Raw genomic sequence first — 15,358 nt, forward strand, 5'->3', positions numbered from 1 at the left:
TCCCTCCCCTTTTAGTCGCCTTCTATATTATACTTTGTCGCTGTCTCCCGCGTCTGCGAGGTAGCGCAAGGAAACAGACGAAAGAAATGGCCCAACCCCCCCCCCCATACACATGTATATACATACGTCCACACACGCAAATATACATACCCACACAGCTTTCCATGGCTCACCCCAGACGCTTTACATGCCCTGCTTCAATCCACTGACAGCACGTCAACCCTGGTATACCACATCGCTCCAATTCACTCTATTCCTTGCCCTCCTTTCACCCTCCTGCATGCTCAGGCCCCGATCACACAAAATCTTTTTCACTCCATCTTTCCACCTCCAATTTGGTCTCCCTCTTCTCCTTGTTCCCTCCACCTCCGACACATATATCCTCTTGGTCAATCTTTCCTCACTCATCCTCTCCATGTGCCCAAACCACTTCAAAACACCCTCTTCTGCTCTCTCAACCACGCTCTTTTTATTTCCACACATCTCTCTTACCCTTACGTTACTCACTCGATCAAACCACCTCACACCATACATTGTCCTCAAACATCTCATTTCCAGCACATCCATCCTCCTGCGCACAACTCTATCCATAGCCCACGCCTCGCAACCATACAACATTGTTGGAACCACTATTCCTTCAAACATACCTATTTTTGCTTTCCGAGATAATGTTCTCGACTTCCACACACTCTTCAAGGCCCCCAGGATTTTCGCCCCCTCCCCCACCCTATGATCCACTTCCGCTTCCATGGTTCCATCCGCTGCCAGATCCACTCCCAGATATCTAAAACACTTCACTTCCTCCAGCCTTTCTCCATTCAAACTCACCTCCCAATTGACTTGACCCTCAACCCTACTGTACCTAATAACCTTGCTCTTATTCACATTTACTCTTAACTTTCTTCTTCCACACACTTTTCCAAACTCAGTCACCAGCTTCTGCAGTTTCTCACATGAATCAGCCACCAGCGCTGTATCATCAGCGAACAACAACTGACTCACTTCCCAAGCTCTCTCATCCCCAACAGACTTCATACTTGCCCCTCTTTCCAAAACTCTTGCATTTACCTCCCTAACAACCCCATCCATAAACAAATTACAACCATGGAGACATCACACAACCCTGCCGCAAACCTACATTCACTGAGAACCAATCACTTTCCTCTCTTCCTACACGTACACATGCCTTACATCCTCGATAAAAACTTTTCACTGCTTCTAACAACTTTCCTCCCACACCATATATTCTTAATACCTTCCACAGAGCATCTCTATCAACTCTATCATATGCCTTCTCCAGATCCATAAATGCTACATACAAATCCATTTGCTTTTCTAAGTATTTCTCACATACATTCTTCAAAGCAAACACCTGATCCACACATCCTCTACCACTTCTGAAACCACACTGCTCTTCCCCAATCTGATGCTCTGTACATGCCTTCACCCTCTCAATCAATACCCTCCCATATAATTTACCAGGAATACTCAACAAACTTATACCTCTGTAATTTGAGCACTCACTCTTATCCCCTTTGCCTTTGTACAATGGCACTATGCACGCATTCCGCCAATCCTCAGGCACCTCACCATGAGTCATACATACATTAAATAACCTTACCAACCAGTCAACAATACAGTCACCCCTTTTTTAATAAATTCCACTGCAATACCATCCAAACCTGCTGCCTTGCCGGCTTTCATCTTCCGCAAAGCTTTCACTTTATATATATATATATATATATATATATATATATATATATGTGTGCGTGTGTGTGTGTGTGTGTGTGTGTGTGTGTGTGTGTGTGTGTGTGTGTGTGTGTGTGTTTATATATGTATATTATCCCTGGGGATAGGGGTGAAAGAATACTTCCCACGTATTCCTCGCGTGTCGTAGAAAGCGACTAGAGGGGACGGGAGCGGGGGGCCGGAAATCCTCCCCTCCTTGTATTAACTTTCTAAAATGGGAAACAGAAGAAGGAGTCACGCGGGGAGTGCTCATCCTCCTCGAAGGCTCAGAGTGGGGTGCCTAAATGTGTGTGGATGTAACCAAGATGTGAAAAAAGGAGAGATAGGTAGTATGTTTGAGGAAAGGAACCTGGATGTTTTGGCTCTGAGTGAAACGAAGCTCAAGGGTAAAGGGGAAGAGTGGTTTGGAAATGTCTGGGGAGTGAAGTCAGGGGTTAGTGAGAGGACAAGAGCAAGGGAAGGAGTAGCAATACTCCTGAAACAGGAGTTGTGGGAGTATGTCATAGAATGTAAGAAAGTAAATTCTCGATTAATATGGGTAAAATTGAAAGTTGATGGAGAGAGGTGGGTGATTATTGGTGCATATGCACCTGGGCATGAGAAGAAAGATCATGAGAGGCAAGTGTTTTGGGAACAGCTAAATGAGTGTGTTAGCGGTTTTGATGCACGAGACCGGGTTATAGTGATGGGTGATTTGAATGCAAAGGTGAGTAATGTGGCAGTTGAGGGAATAATTGGTATGCATGGGGTGTTCAGTGTTGTAAATGGAAATGGTGAAGAGCTTGTAGATTTATGTGCTGAAAAAGGACTGATGATCGGGAATACCTGGTTTAAAAAGCGAGATATACATAAGTATACTTATGTAAGTAGGAGAGATGGCCAGAGAGCGTTATTGGATTACGTGTTAATGGACAGGCGTGCGAAAGAGAGACTTTTGGATGTCAATGTGCTGAGAGGTGCAACTGGAGGGATGTCTGATCATTATCTTGTGGAGGCTAAGGTGAAGATTAGTATGGGTTTTCAGAAAAGAAGAGTGAATGTTGGGGTGAAGAAGGTGGTGAGAGTAAGTGAGCTTGGGAAGGAGACCTGTGTGAAGAAGTATCAGGAGAGACTGTGTACAGAATGGAAAAAGGTGAGAACAATGGAAATAAGGGGAGTGGGGGAGGAATGGGATGTATTTAGGGAATCAGTGATGGATTGCGCAAAAGATGCTTGTGGCATGAGAAGAGTGGGAGGTGGGCTGTTTAGAAAGGGTAGTGAGTGGTGGGATGAAGAAGTAAGAGTATTAGTGAAAGAGAAGAGAGAGGCATTTGGACGATTTTTGCAGGGAAAAAATGCAATTGAGTGGGAGAAGTATAAAAGAAAGAGACAGGAGGTCAAGAGAAAGGTGCAAGAGGTGAAAAAAAGGGCAAATGAGAGTTGGGGTGAGAGACTATCAGTAAATTTTAGGGAAAATAAAAAGATGTTCTGGAAGGAGGTAAATAGGGTGCGTAAGACAAGGGAGCAAATGGGAACTTCAGTGAAGGGCGTAAATGGGGAGGTGATAACAAGTAGTGGTGATGTGAGAAGGAGATGGAATGAGTATTTTGAAGGTTTGTTGAATGTGTCTGATGACAGAGTGGCAGATATAGGGTGTTTGGGTCGAGGTGGTGTGCAAAGTGAGAGGGTTAGGGAAAATGATTTGGTAAACAGAGAAGAGGTAGTAAAAGCTTTGCGGAAGATGAAAGCCGGCAAGGCAGCAGGTTTGGATGGTATTGCAGTGGAATTTATTAAAAAAGGGGGTGACTGTATTGTTGACTGGTTGGTAAGGTTATTTAATGTATGTATGACTCATGGTGAGGTGCCTGAGGATTGGCGGAATGCTTGCATAGTGCCATTGTACAAAGGCAAAGGGGATAAGAGTGAGTGCTCAAATTACAGAGGTATAAGATTGTTGAGTATTCCTGGTAAATTATATGGGAGGGTATTGATTGAGAGGGTGAAGGCATGTACAGAGCATCAGATTGGGGAAGAGCAGTGTGGTTTCAGAAGTGGTAGAGGATGTGTGGATCAGGTGTTTGCTTTGAAGAATGTATGTGAGAAATACTTAGAAAAGCAAATGGATTTGTATGTAGCATTTATGGATCTGGAGAAGGCATATGATAGAGTTGATAGAGATGCTCTGTGGAAGGTATTAAGAATATATGGTGTGGGAGGCAAGTTGTTAGAAGCAGTGAAAAGTTTTTATCGAGGATGTAAGGCATGTGTACGTGTAGGAAGAGAGGAAAGTGATTGGTTCTCAGTGAATGTAGGTTTGCGGCAGGGGTGTGTGATGTCTCCATGGTTGTTTAATTTGTTTATGGATGGGGTTGTTAGGGAGGTAAATGCAAGAGTTTTGGAAAGAGGGGCAAGTATGAAGTCTGTTGGGGATGAGAGAGCTTGGGAAGTGAGTCAGTTGTTGTTCGCTGATGATACAGCGCTGGTGGCGGATTCATGTGAGAAACTGCAGAAGCTGGTGACGGAGTTTGGTAAAGTGTGTGGAAGAAGAAAGTTAAGAGTAAATGTCAATAAGAGCAAGGTTATTAGGTACAGTAGGGTTGAGGGTCAAGTCAATTGGGAGGTGAGTTTGAATGGTGAGAGGCTGGAGGAAGTGAAGTGTTTTAGATATCTGGGAGTGGATCTGTCAGCGGATGGAACCATGGAAGCGGAAGTGGATCATAGGGTGGGGGAGGGGGCGAAAATTTTGGGAGCCTTGAAAAATGTATGGAAGTCGAGAACATTATCCCGGAAAGCAAAAATGGGTATGTTTGAAGGAATAGTAGTTCCAACAATGTTGTATGGTTGCGAGGCGTGGGCTATGGATAGAGTTGTGCGTAGGAGGATGGATGTGCTGGAAATGAGATGTTTGAGGACAATGTGCGGTGTGAGGTGGTTTGATCGAGTAAGTAACGTAAGGGTAAGAGAGATGTGTGGAAATAAAAAGAGCGTGGTTGAGAGAGCAGAAGAGGGTGTTTTGAAATGGTTTGGTCACATGGAGAGAATGAGTGAGGAAAGATTGACCAAGAGGATATATGTGTCGGAGGTGGAGGGAACGAGGAGAAGAGGGAGACCAAATTGGAGGTGGAAAGATGGAGTGAAAAGGATTTTGTGTGATCGGGGCCTGAACATGCAGGAGGGTGAAAGGAGGGCAAGGAATAGAGTGAATTGGAGCGATGTGGTATACCGGGGTTGACGTGCTGTCAGTGGATTGAATCAAGGCATGTGAAGTGTCTGGGGTAAACCATGGAAAGCTGTGTAGGTATGTATATTTGCGTGTGTGGACGTATGTATATACATGTGCATGGGGGTGGGTTGGGCCATTTCTTTCGTCTGTTTCCTTGCGCTACCTCGCAAACGCGGGAGACAGCGACAAAGCAAAAAAAAAAAAAAAAAAAAAAATATATATATATATATATATATATATATATATATATGGGTTAGTGAGAGGACAAAAATGGGGTAGTGAAGGATATAGTGTTCCAACAATGATTGTATGGTTGACGAGGATGTGGATATGGATTGAGTTGATGGCAGGAGGGTGGATGATGATGGAATGATGTTTTGAGGCAATGTGTGTGTGTGTGAGGTGGTTTATGATGGGTAGTAACAAAGGGTAAGAGAGTTGTGGGAAATAAAAGAGGTGGTTGTGAGAGCAGAAGAGGGTGTTTTTGAAATGTGTTTGGTCACATATGGAGAATAATGATGTGAGGGAAAGATTGACCAAGTGAATTATGTGTCGGAGGTGGAGAGGAACGAGAGGAAAGGGAGACTCAATTTGGAGGTGAAAGATGTGAGTGAAAAAAGATTTGTGTGATCGGGGGCGAATCATGCAGGAGGGTGAAAAGGAGGGAGGAATAGAAGTGAATTGGAGCGATGTGGTATACCGGGGATGACTGTGTGTCAGGGCATTGATAAGCTGTGAAGTGTCTGGTGGTAAACCATGGAAAGCTGTGTAGGTATGTATATTTGCGTGTGTGGACGTATGTATATACATGTGCATGGGGGTGGGTTGGGCCATTTCTTTCGTCTGTTTCCTTGCGCTACCTCGCAAACGCGGGAGACAGCGACAAAGCAAAAAAAAAAAAAAAAAAAAAAAAAAATATATATATATATATATATATATATATATATATTTTTCTTTCTTTCTTTCAAACTATTCGCCATTTCCCGCATTAGCGAGGTAGCGTTAAGAACAGAGGACTGGGCCTTTGAGGGAATACCCTCACCTGGCCCAATTCTCTGTTCCTTCTTTTGGAAAAAAAAAAAAAAAAAAAAAATGTAACCAAGATGAGAAAAAAGGAGAGATAGGTAGTAAGTTTGAGGAAAGGAACAGGGATGTTTTGGCTCTGAGTGAAATGAAGCTCAAGGGTAAAGGGGAAGAGTGGTTTGGGAATGTCTTGGGAGTAAAGTCAGGGGTTAGTGAGAGGACAAGAGCAATGGAAGGAGTAGCACTACGGAAACAGGAGTGGTGGGAGTATGTGATAGAGTATAAAAAAGTAAACCCTAGATTGATATGGGTAAAACTGAAAGTTGATGGAGAGAGATGGGTGATTATTGGTGCATATGCACCTGGGCATGAGAAGAAAGATGATGAGAGGCAAGTGTTTTGGGAGAAGCTGAGTGAGTGTGTTAGTAGTTTTGATGCATGAGGCCGGGTTATAGTGATGGGTGATTTGAATGCAAAGGTGAATAATGTAGCAGTTGAGGGAATAATTGTTGGACATGGGTTGTTCAGTGTTGTAAATGGAAATGGTGAAGAGCTTGTAGTTTTATGTGCTGAAAAATGACTTGTGATTGGAAATACCTAGTTTAAAAAGAGAGATATACATAAGTATACGTATGTAAGTAGGAGAGATGTACAGAGAGCTTTATTGGATTAAGTGTTAATTGATAGATGTGCGAGAGAGACTTTTGGATGTTAATGTGCTGAGAGGCGCAACTGGAAGGATGTCTGATCATTATCTTGTGGAGGCGAAGGTGAAGATTTGTAAAGGTTTCCAGAAAAGAAGAGAGAATGTTGGGGTGAAAAGAGTGATGAGAGTAAGTGAGCTTGGGAAGGAGACTTGTGTGAGGAAGTACCAGAGGAGACTGAGCACAAAATGGAAAAAAGTTAGAACAAAGGACGTAAGGGGAGTGGGGGAGGAATCTGATGTATTTAGGGAAGCAGTGATAACTTGCGCAAAAGATGCTTGTGGCATGAGAAGCGTGGGAGGTGGGCAGATTAGAAAGGGTAGTGAGTGGTGGGATGAAGAAGTAAGATTATTAGTGAAAGAGAAGAGAGAGGCATTATTTGGACGATTTCGCAGGGAAATAATTCAAATGACTGGGAGATGTATAAAAGAAAGAGGCAGGAGGTCAAGAGGTGAAAAAGAGGGCAAATGAGAGTTGGGGTGAGAGAGTATCATTAAATTTTAGGGAGAATATAAAGATGTTTTGGAAGGAGGTAAATAAAGTGCGTAAGACAAGGGAACAAATGGGAACTTCAGTGAAGGAGGCAAGTGGGGAGGTGATAACAAGTAGTGGTGATGTGGGAAGGAGATGGAGGGAGTATTTTGAAGGTCTGTTGAATGTGTTTGATGATAGAGTGGCAACTATAGGGTGTTTTGGTCGAGGTGGTGTGCAAAGTGAGAGGGTTAGGGAAAATTATTTGGTAAACAGAGAAGAGGTAGTAAAAGCCTTGCGGAAGATGAATGCCGGCAAGGCAGCGAGTTTGGATGGTATTGCAGTGTAATTTATTAAAAAAGGGAGTGACTGTACTGTTGGCTGGTTGGTAAGGTTATTCAATGTATGTATGTCTCATGGTGAGGTGCCTGAGGATTGGCGGAATGCTTGCATAGTGCCATTGGACAAAGGCAAAGGGGACAAAAGTGAGTGCTCAAATTACAGGGGTATAAGTTTGAGTATTCCTGGGAAATTATATGGGAGGGTATTGATTGAGAGGGTGAAGGCATGTGCAGAGCATCAGATTGGGGAAGAGCAGTGTGGTTTCAGAAGTGGTAGAGGATGTGTGGATCAGGTGTTTGCTTTGAAGAATGTATGAGAAATACTTAGAAAAGCAAATGGATTTGTATGTAGCATTTATGGATCTGGAGAAGGCATATGACAGAGTTGATAGAGATGCTCTGTGGAAGATATTAAGAATATACAGTGTGGAAGGCAAGTTGTTAGAAGCAGTGAAAAGTTTCTATCGAGGATGTAAGGCATGTGTACGTGTAGGAAGAGAGGAAAGTGATTGGTTCTCAGTGAATGTAGGTTTGCGGCAGGGGTGTGTGATGTCTCCATGGTTGTTTAATTTGTTTATGGATGAGGTTGTTAGGGTGGTGAATGCAAGAGTTTTGGAAAGAGGGGTGAGTATGCAGTCTGTTGTGGATGAGAGAGCTTGGGAAGTGAGTCAGTTGTTGTTCGCTGATGATACAGCGCTGGTGGCTGATTCATGTGAGAAACTGCAGAAGCTGATGACTGAGTTTGGTAAAGTAAGTGAAAGAAGAGAGGTGAGAGTAAATGTGAATAAGAGCAAGGTTATTAGGTACAGTAGGGTTGAGGGCAAGTCAATTGGGAGGTAAGTTTGAATGGAGAAAAACTGGAGGAAGTGAAGTGTTTTAGATATCTGGGAGTGGATTTGGCAGAGGATGGAACCATGGAAGTTGAGAACATTATCTCGGAAAGCAAAAATGGGTATGTTTGAAGGAATAGTGGTTCCAACAATGTTATATGGTTGCGAGGCGTGGGCTATGGATAGAGATGTGCAGAGGAGGGTGGATGTGCTGGAAATGAGATGTTTGAGGACAATATGTGGTGTGAGGTGGTTTGATTATGTAATAATAGGGTAAGAGAGATGTGTGGTAATAAAAGGAGTGTGGTTGCGAGAGCAGAAGAGGGTGTTTTGAAATGGTTTGGTCACATGGAGAAAATGAGTGAGGAAAGATTGATCAAGAGGATATATGTGACAGAGGTGGAGGAGTGGAAGACCCAATTGGAGGTGGAAAGATGGAGTGAAAAAGATTTTGAGTGATTGGGGCCTGAACATGCAGGAGGGTGAAAGTTGTGCAAGGAATAGAGTGAACTGGAACGATGTGTATACCGGGGTTGATGTGCTGTCAATGGATTGAGCCAGGGCAAGTGAAGTGTCTGGGGTAAACCATGGAAAGTTCTGCAGAGCCTGGATGTGGAAAGGGAGCTGTGGTTTCGGTGTATTATCACATGACAGCTAGAGACTGAGTGTGAACAAATGTGGCCTTTGTTGTCTTTTCGTAGCACTACCTCGCGCACATGAGGGGGGAGGGGGTTCTTATTTCATGTGTAGCGGGGTGGCGATGGGAATGAATAAAAGCAGACAGTATGAATTATGTACATGTGTACATATGTGTATGTCTGTGTGTGTGTATATATAAGTATACGTTGAGATGTATAGGTATGTATATTTGCGTGTGTGAACGTGTATGTATATATATACATGTATATGTAGGTGGGTTGGGCCATTTCTTTTGTCAGTTTCCTTGCACTACCTCGCTAACGCGGGAGAGAGCGACAAAGCAAAATAAATAAATAAATAAATAAACATATATATATACAAACACAGATATATACATATATACACATGTACATAATTCATACCTGCTTCCTTTATTCATTCCTGTTGCCAGCCTGCCACACATGAAATGACAACCCATCCCCCTGCATGTGCGTGAGGTAGCACTAGGAAAAGACAACAAAGGCCACATACGTTCACACTCAGTCTCTAGCTGTCATGTATAATGCACCGAAACCACAGCTCCCTTTCCACATCCAGGCCCCACAAAACTTTCCATGGTTTATCCCAGACACTTCACTTACCCTGGCTCAATCCATTGACAGCACATCGACCTCGGTATACCACATCGTTCCAATTCACTCTATTCCTTGCATGCCTTTCATCCTCCTGCATGTTCAGGCCATGATAACTCAAAATCTTTTTCACTCCATCTTTCCACCTCCAATTTGGTCTCCCACTTCTCCTAGTTCCCTCAACCTCTGACACATATATCCTCTTTGTCAATCTTTCCTCACTCATTCTCTCCATGTGACCAAACCATTTCAAAACACCTTCTTCTGCTCTCTCAACCACACTCTTTTTATTACCACAATCTCTCTTACCCTTTCATTACTTAATCAAACCACCTCACACCACATATTGTCCTCAAACATCTCATTTCCAGCACATCCACCCTCCTCTGCACAACTCTATCTATAGCCCACGCCTCGCAACCATATAACATTGTTGAAACCTTAATTCCTTCAAAATACCCATTTTTGCTTTCCAAAATACCATTCTCGACTTCCACACATTTTTCAACGCTCCCAGAACTTTCGCCCCCTCCTCCACCCTATGATACACTAACGCTTCCATGGTTCCATCCGCTGCCAAATCCACTCCCAGATATCTAAAACATTTTACTTCCTCCAGTTTTTCTCCATTCAAACTTACCTCCCAATTGACTTGACCCTCAACCCTACTGTACCTAATAACCTTGCTCTTATTCACAGTTACTCTCAGGTTTCTTTTTTCACACACTTTACCATACTCAGTCACCAGTTACTGCAGTTTCTCACATGAATCAGCCACCAATGCTGTATCACCAGCGAACAACAACTGACTCACTTACCAAGCTCTCTCATCCACAACAAACTGCATACTTGGCCCCTTTCCAAAACTCTTACATTCACCTCCCTAAGAACCCCATCCATAAACAAATTAAACAACCATGGAGACATCATGCACCCTTGTCGCAAACCAACATTCACTGAGAACCAATCACTTTCCTCTTTTCCTACTTGTAGAAATGCCTTACATTCCCGATAAAAACTTTTCACTGCTTCAAACAACTTGCCTACCATGCCAAATATTCTGAATACCTTCCACAGAGCATTTCTATCAACTCTATCATATGCCTTCTACAGATCCATAAATGCTACATACAAATCCATTTGCTTTTCTAAGTATTTCTCACACACATTCTTCAAAGCATACACCTGATCCACACATCCTCTACCACTTCTGAAACCATGCTGCTCTTCCCCAATCTGATGCTCTGTGCATGCCATCACTCTCTCACAATCAATACCCTCCCATATAATTTCCCAGGAATACTCAACAAAAATATACCTATGTAATTTGAGCACTCACTTTTATCCCCTTTGCCTTTCTAAAATGGCACTATGCAAGCATTCTGCCAATCCTCAGGCACCTCACCATGAGTCATTTTTTTTTTTTTTTTTTTTTTATACTTTGTCGCTGTCTCCCGCGTTTGCGAGGTAGCGCAAGGAAACAGACGAAAGAAATGGCCCAACCCCCCCCATACACATGTATATACATACATCCACACACGCAAATATACATACCTACACAGCTTTCCATGGTTTACCCCAGACGCTTCACATGCCTTGATTCAATCCACTGACAGCACGTCAACCCCGGTATACCACATCGCTCCAATTCACTCTATTCCTTGCCCTCCTTTCACCCTCCTGCATGTTCAGACCCCGATCACACAAAATCTTTTTCACTCCATCTTTCAACCTCCAATTTGGTCTCCCTCTTCTCCTCGTTCCCTCCACCTCCGACACATATATCCTCTTGGTCAATCTTTCCTCACTCATTCTCTCCATGTGCCCAAACCACTTCAAAACACCCTCCTCTGCTCTCTCAACCACGCTCTTTTTATTTCCACACATCTCTCTTACCCTTATGTTACTCACTCGATCAAACCACCTCACACCACACATTGTCCTCAAACATCTCATTTCTAGCACATCCATCCTCCTGCGCACAACTCTATCCATAGCCCACGCCTCGCAACCATACAACATTGTTGGAACCACTATTCCTTCAAACATACCCATTTTTGCTTTCCGAGATAATGTTCTCGACTTCCACACATTCTTCAAGGCCCCCAGAATTTTCGCCCCCTCCCCCACCCTATGATCCACCTCCGCTTCCATGGTTCCATCCGCTGCCAGATCCACTCCCAGATATCTAAAACACTTCACTTCCTCCAGTTTTTCTCCATTCAAACTCACCTCCCAACTGACTTGACCCTCACCCCTACTGTACCTAATAACCTTGCTCTTATTCACATTTACTCTTAACTTTCTCCTTCCACACACTTTACCAAACTCAGTCACCAGCTTCTGCAGTTTCTCACATGAATCAGCCACCAGCACTGTATCATCAGCGAACTACAACTGACTCACTTCCCAAGCTCTCTCATCCCCAACAGACCTCACACTTGCCCCTCTTTCCAAAACTCTTGCATTTACCTCCCTAACAACCCCATCCATAAACAAATTAAACAACCATGGAGACATCACACACCCCTGCCGCAAACCTACATTCACTGAGAACCAATCACTTTCCTCTCTTCCTACACGTACACATGCCTTACATCCTCGATAAAAACTTTTCACTGCTTCTAACAACTTGCCTCCCACACCATATATTCTTAATACCTTCCACAGAGCATCTCTATCAACTCTATCATATGCCTTCTCCAGATCCATAAATGCTACATACAAATCCATTTGCTTTTCTAAGTATTTCTCACATACATTCTTCAAAGCAAACACCTGATCCACACATCCTCTACCACTTCTGAAACCACACTGCTCTTCCCCAATCTGATGCTCTGTACATGCCTTCACCCTCTCAATCAATACCCTCCCATATAATTTACCAGGAATACTCAACAAATTTATACCTCTGTAATTTGAGCACTCACTCTTATCCCCTTTGCCTTTGTACAATGGCACTATGCACGCATTCCGCCAATCCTCAGGCACCTCACCATGAGTCATACATACATTAAATAACCTTACCAACCAGTCAACAATACAGTCACCCCCTTTTTTAATAGATTCCACTGCAATACCATCCAAACCTGCTGCCTTGCCGGCTTTCATCTTCCGCAAAGCTTTCACTACCTCTTCTCTGTTTACCAAATCATTTTCCCTAACCCTCTCACTTTGCACACCACCTCGACCAAAGCACCCTATATCTGCCACTCTATCATCAAACACATTCAACAAACCTTCAAAATACTCACTCCATCTCCTTCTCACATCACCACTACTTGTTATCACCTCCCCATTTGCGCCCTTCACTGAAGTTCCCATTTGCTCCCTTGTCTTACGCACTTTATTTACCTCCTTCCAGAACATCTTTTTATTCTCCCTAAAATTTAATGATACTCTCTCACCCCAACTCTCATTTGCCCTTTTTTTTCACCTCTTGCACCTTTCTCTTGACCTCCTGTCTCTTTCTTTTATACATCTCCCACTCAATTTCATTTTTTCCCTGCAAAAATCGTCCAAATGCCTCTCTCTTCTCTTTCACTAATACTCCCTTTTTTTAATAAATTCCACTGCAATACCATCCAAACCCACTGCCTTGGCAGCTTTCATCTTCCACAAAGCTTTCACTACCTCTTCTCTTTTACCAAATCATTCTCCCTAACCCTCTCACCTTGTACACCACCTCGACTAAAACACCCTACATATGCCACTCTATCATCAAACACATTCAACAAACCTTCAAAATACTCACTCCATCTCCTTCTCACATCACAACTACCTGTTATCACCTCCCCATTAGCCCACTTCACTGATGTTCCCATTGATTCCCTTGTCTTACGCACATTATTTACCTCCCTCTCACATCACCACTACCTGTTATCACCTCCCCATTAGCCCACTTCACTGATGTTCCCATTGATTCCCTTGTCTTACGCACATTATTTATCTCCTTCCAAAACATCTTTTTATTCTCCCTAAAACCTAATGATACTCTCTCACCCCAACTCTCATTTGCCCTCTTTTTCACCTCTTGCACCTTTCTCTTGACCTCCTGCCTCTTTCTTTTATACATCTCCCACTCATTTGCATAATTTCCCTGTGAAAATTGTCCAAAAGCCTCCCTCTTCTCTTTCACTAATAATATTACTTCATCCAACTACTCACTACCCTTTCTAATCTGCCTACCTCCCATGCTTCTCATGCCACAAGCATCTTTTGCGCAAGCCATCACTGCTTCCCTAATTACATCCCATTCCTCCCCCATTCCCCTTACCTCCTTTGTTCTCACCTTTTTCCATTCTGTACTCAGCCTCTCGTGGTACTTCCTCACACAAGTCTCCTTCCCAAGCTCACTTACTCTCACCACTCTCTTCACCCTAACATTCTCTCTTCTTTTCTGAAAACCTCTACACATCTTCACCTTTGCCTCCACAAGATAATGATCAGACATCCCTCCAGTTGCCCCTCTCAGCATTTTAACATCCACAAGCCTCTCTTTCACGTGCCTATCAATTAACACATAATCCAATAAAGCTCTCTGGCCATCTTTCCTACTTACATACATATACTTTTGTATATCTCTCTTTTCAAACCAGGTATTCCCAATCACCAGTCCTTTTTCAGCACACAAATCTACAAGCTCTTCACCATTTCCATTTACAACACTGAACACCCCATGTACACCAATTATTCCCTCAACTTCCACATTACTCACCTTTGCATTCAAATCACCCATCACTATAACCCGGTCTCATGCATCAAAGCTACTAACACACTCACTCAGCTGCTTCCAAAACACTTGCCTCTCATGATCTTTCTTCTCATGCCCAGGGGCATATGCACCAATGATCACCCATCTCCCATATCAATCTAGAGTTTACTTTCTTAAACTCTAACACATACTCCCAGCACTAATATTTCAGGAGTAGTGCTACTCCTTCCCTTGCTCTTGTCCTCTCACTAACCCCTGACTTTACTCCCAAGACATTCCCAAACCACTCTTTCCCTATACCCTTGAGCTTCGTTTCACTCAGAGCCAAAACATCCAGGTTCCTTTCCTCAAACATATTACCTATCTCTCCTTTTTTCTCATCTTATCTTGGTTATGTCCACACACATTTAGACACCCCAATCTGAGCCTTCACGGAGGATGGGCACTCCTTCTGTTTCCCCTTTTAGAAAGTTAAAATACAAGGAGGGGTGGGTTTCTAGCCCCCCGCTCCTGTCCCCTTTAGTCGCCTTCTACGACACGTGAGGAATGCGTGGGAAGTACGCATACACATACAGACATATACATATATACACAATACATATTTATACTTGCTTGCCTTCATCCATTCCTGTCAGTACCTCGTCCGAAAGGAAACAGCATTGCTACCCCTCGCTTCGGCAAGGTATATATTCATTTATTTAATCTTATTTGTTATATTTGAACTATTATACTTGAACTAAGTCAACATATATGAATTTCTCACTATAAATGAAGTATACTTGTAAGACCATGTAAAAAATAGATGAAGGATGTCTTTTTTACTACTAGGGTGAAACAAAGACCCACCTGAAACTTGGGATTCCACAGGTACATCTTTAGAGTCCTCATCTTCAGCTTTCTCATCCTTTTTGTCAATATCTATTTCTCCATCTTTAGATTGGTCTCCCTTTTCCGCTTCCTCTCTTTCCTCTCCTTTATCCTTTTCGTCACCCTCCTTTTCTTCTGCTTCTCTCTCAGCTGCTTCAGCCTAGTTAAATATACCATGTTGAAAAT

At 43.1% G+C, this 15,358-nt stretch overlaps 1 protein-coding gene across 1 annotated transcript in view; it reads right to left on the reverse strand.

Annotated features, from left to right (window-relative positions):
- LOC139756229 (uncharacterized) overlaps nucleotides 1–15,358 on the reverse strand; it is a 256,352-nt gene that overhangs the window by 30,917 nt on the left and 210,077 nt on the right. Inside the window, exon 16 of the mRNA XM_071675386.1 lies at nucleotides 15,152–15,332. Coding sequence (XP_071531487.1) covers nucleotides 15,152–15,332 — 181 coding nt within the window. The remainder of the gene's footprint in view (nucleotides 1–15,151; nucleotides 15,333–15,358) is intronic.

This window comes from Panulirus ornatus, chromosome 21, assembly GCF_036320965.1.
Source record: "Panulirus ornatus isolate Po-2019 chromosome 21, ASM3632096v1, whole genome shotgun sequence".
Classification (NCBI taxonomy): Eukaryota; Metazoa; Arthropoda; class Malacostraca; order Decapoda; family Palinuridae; genus Panulirus; species Panulirus ornatus.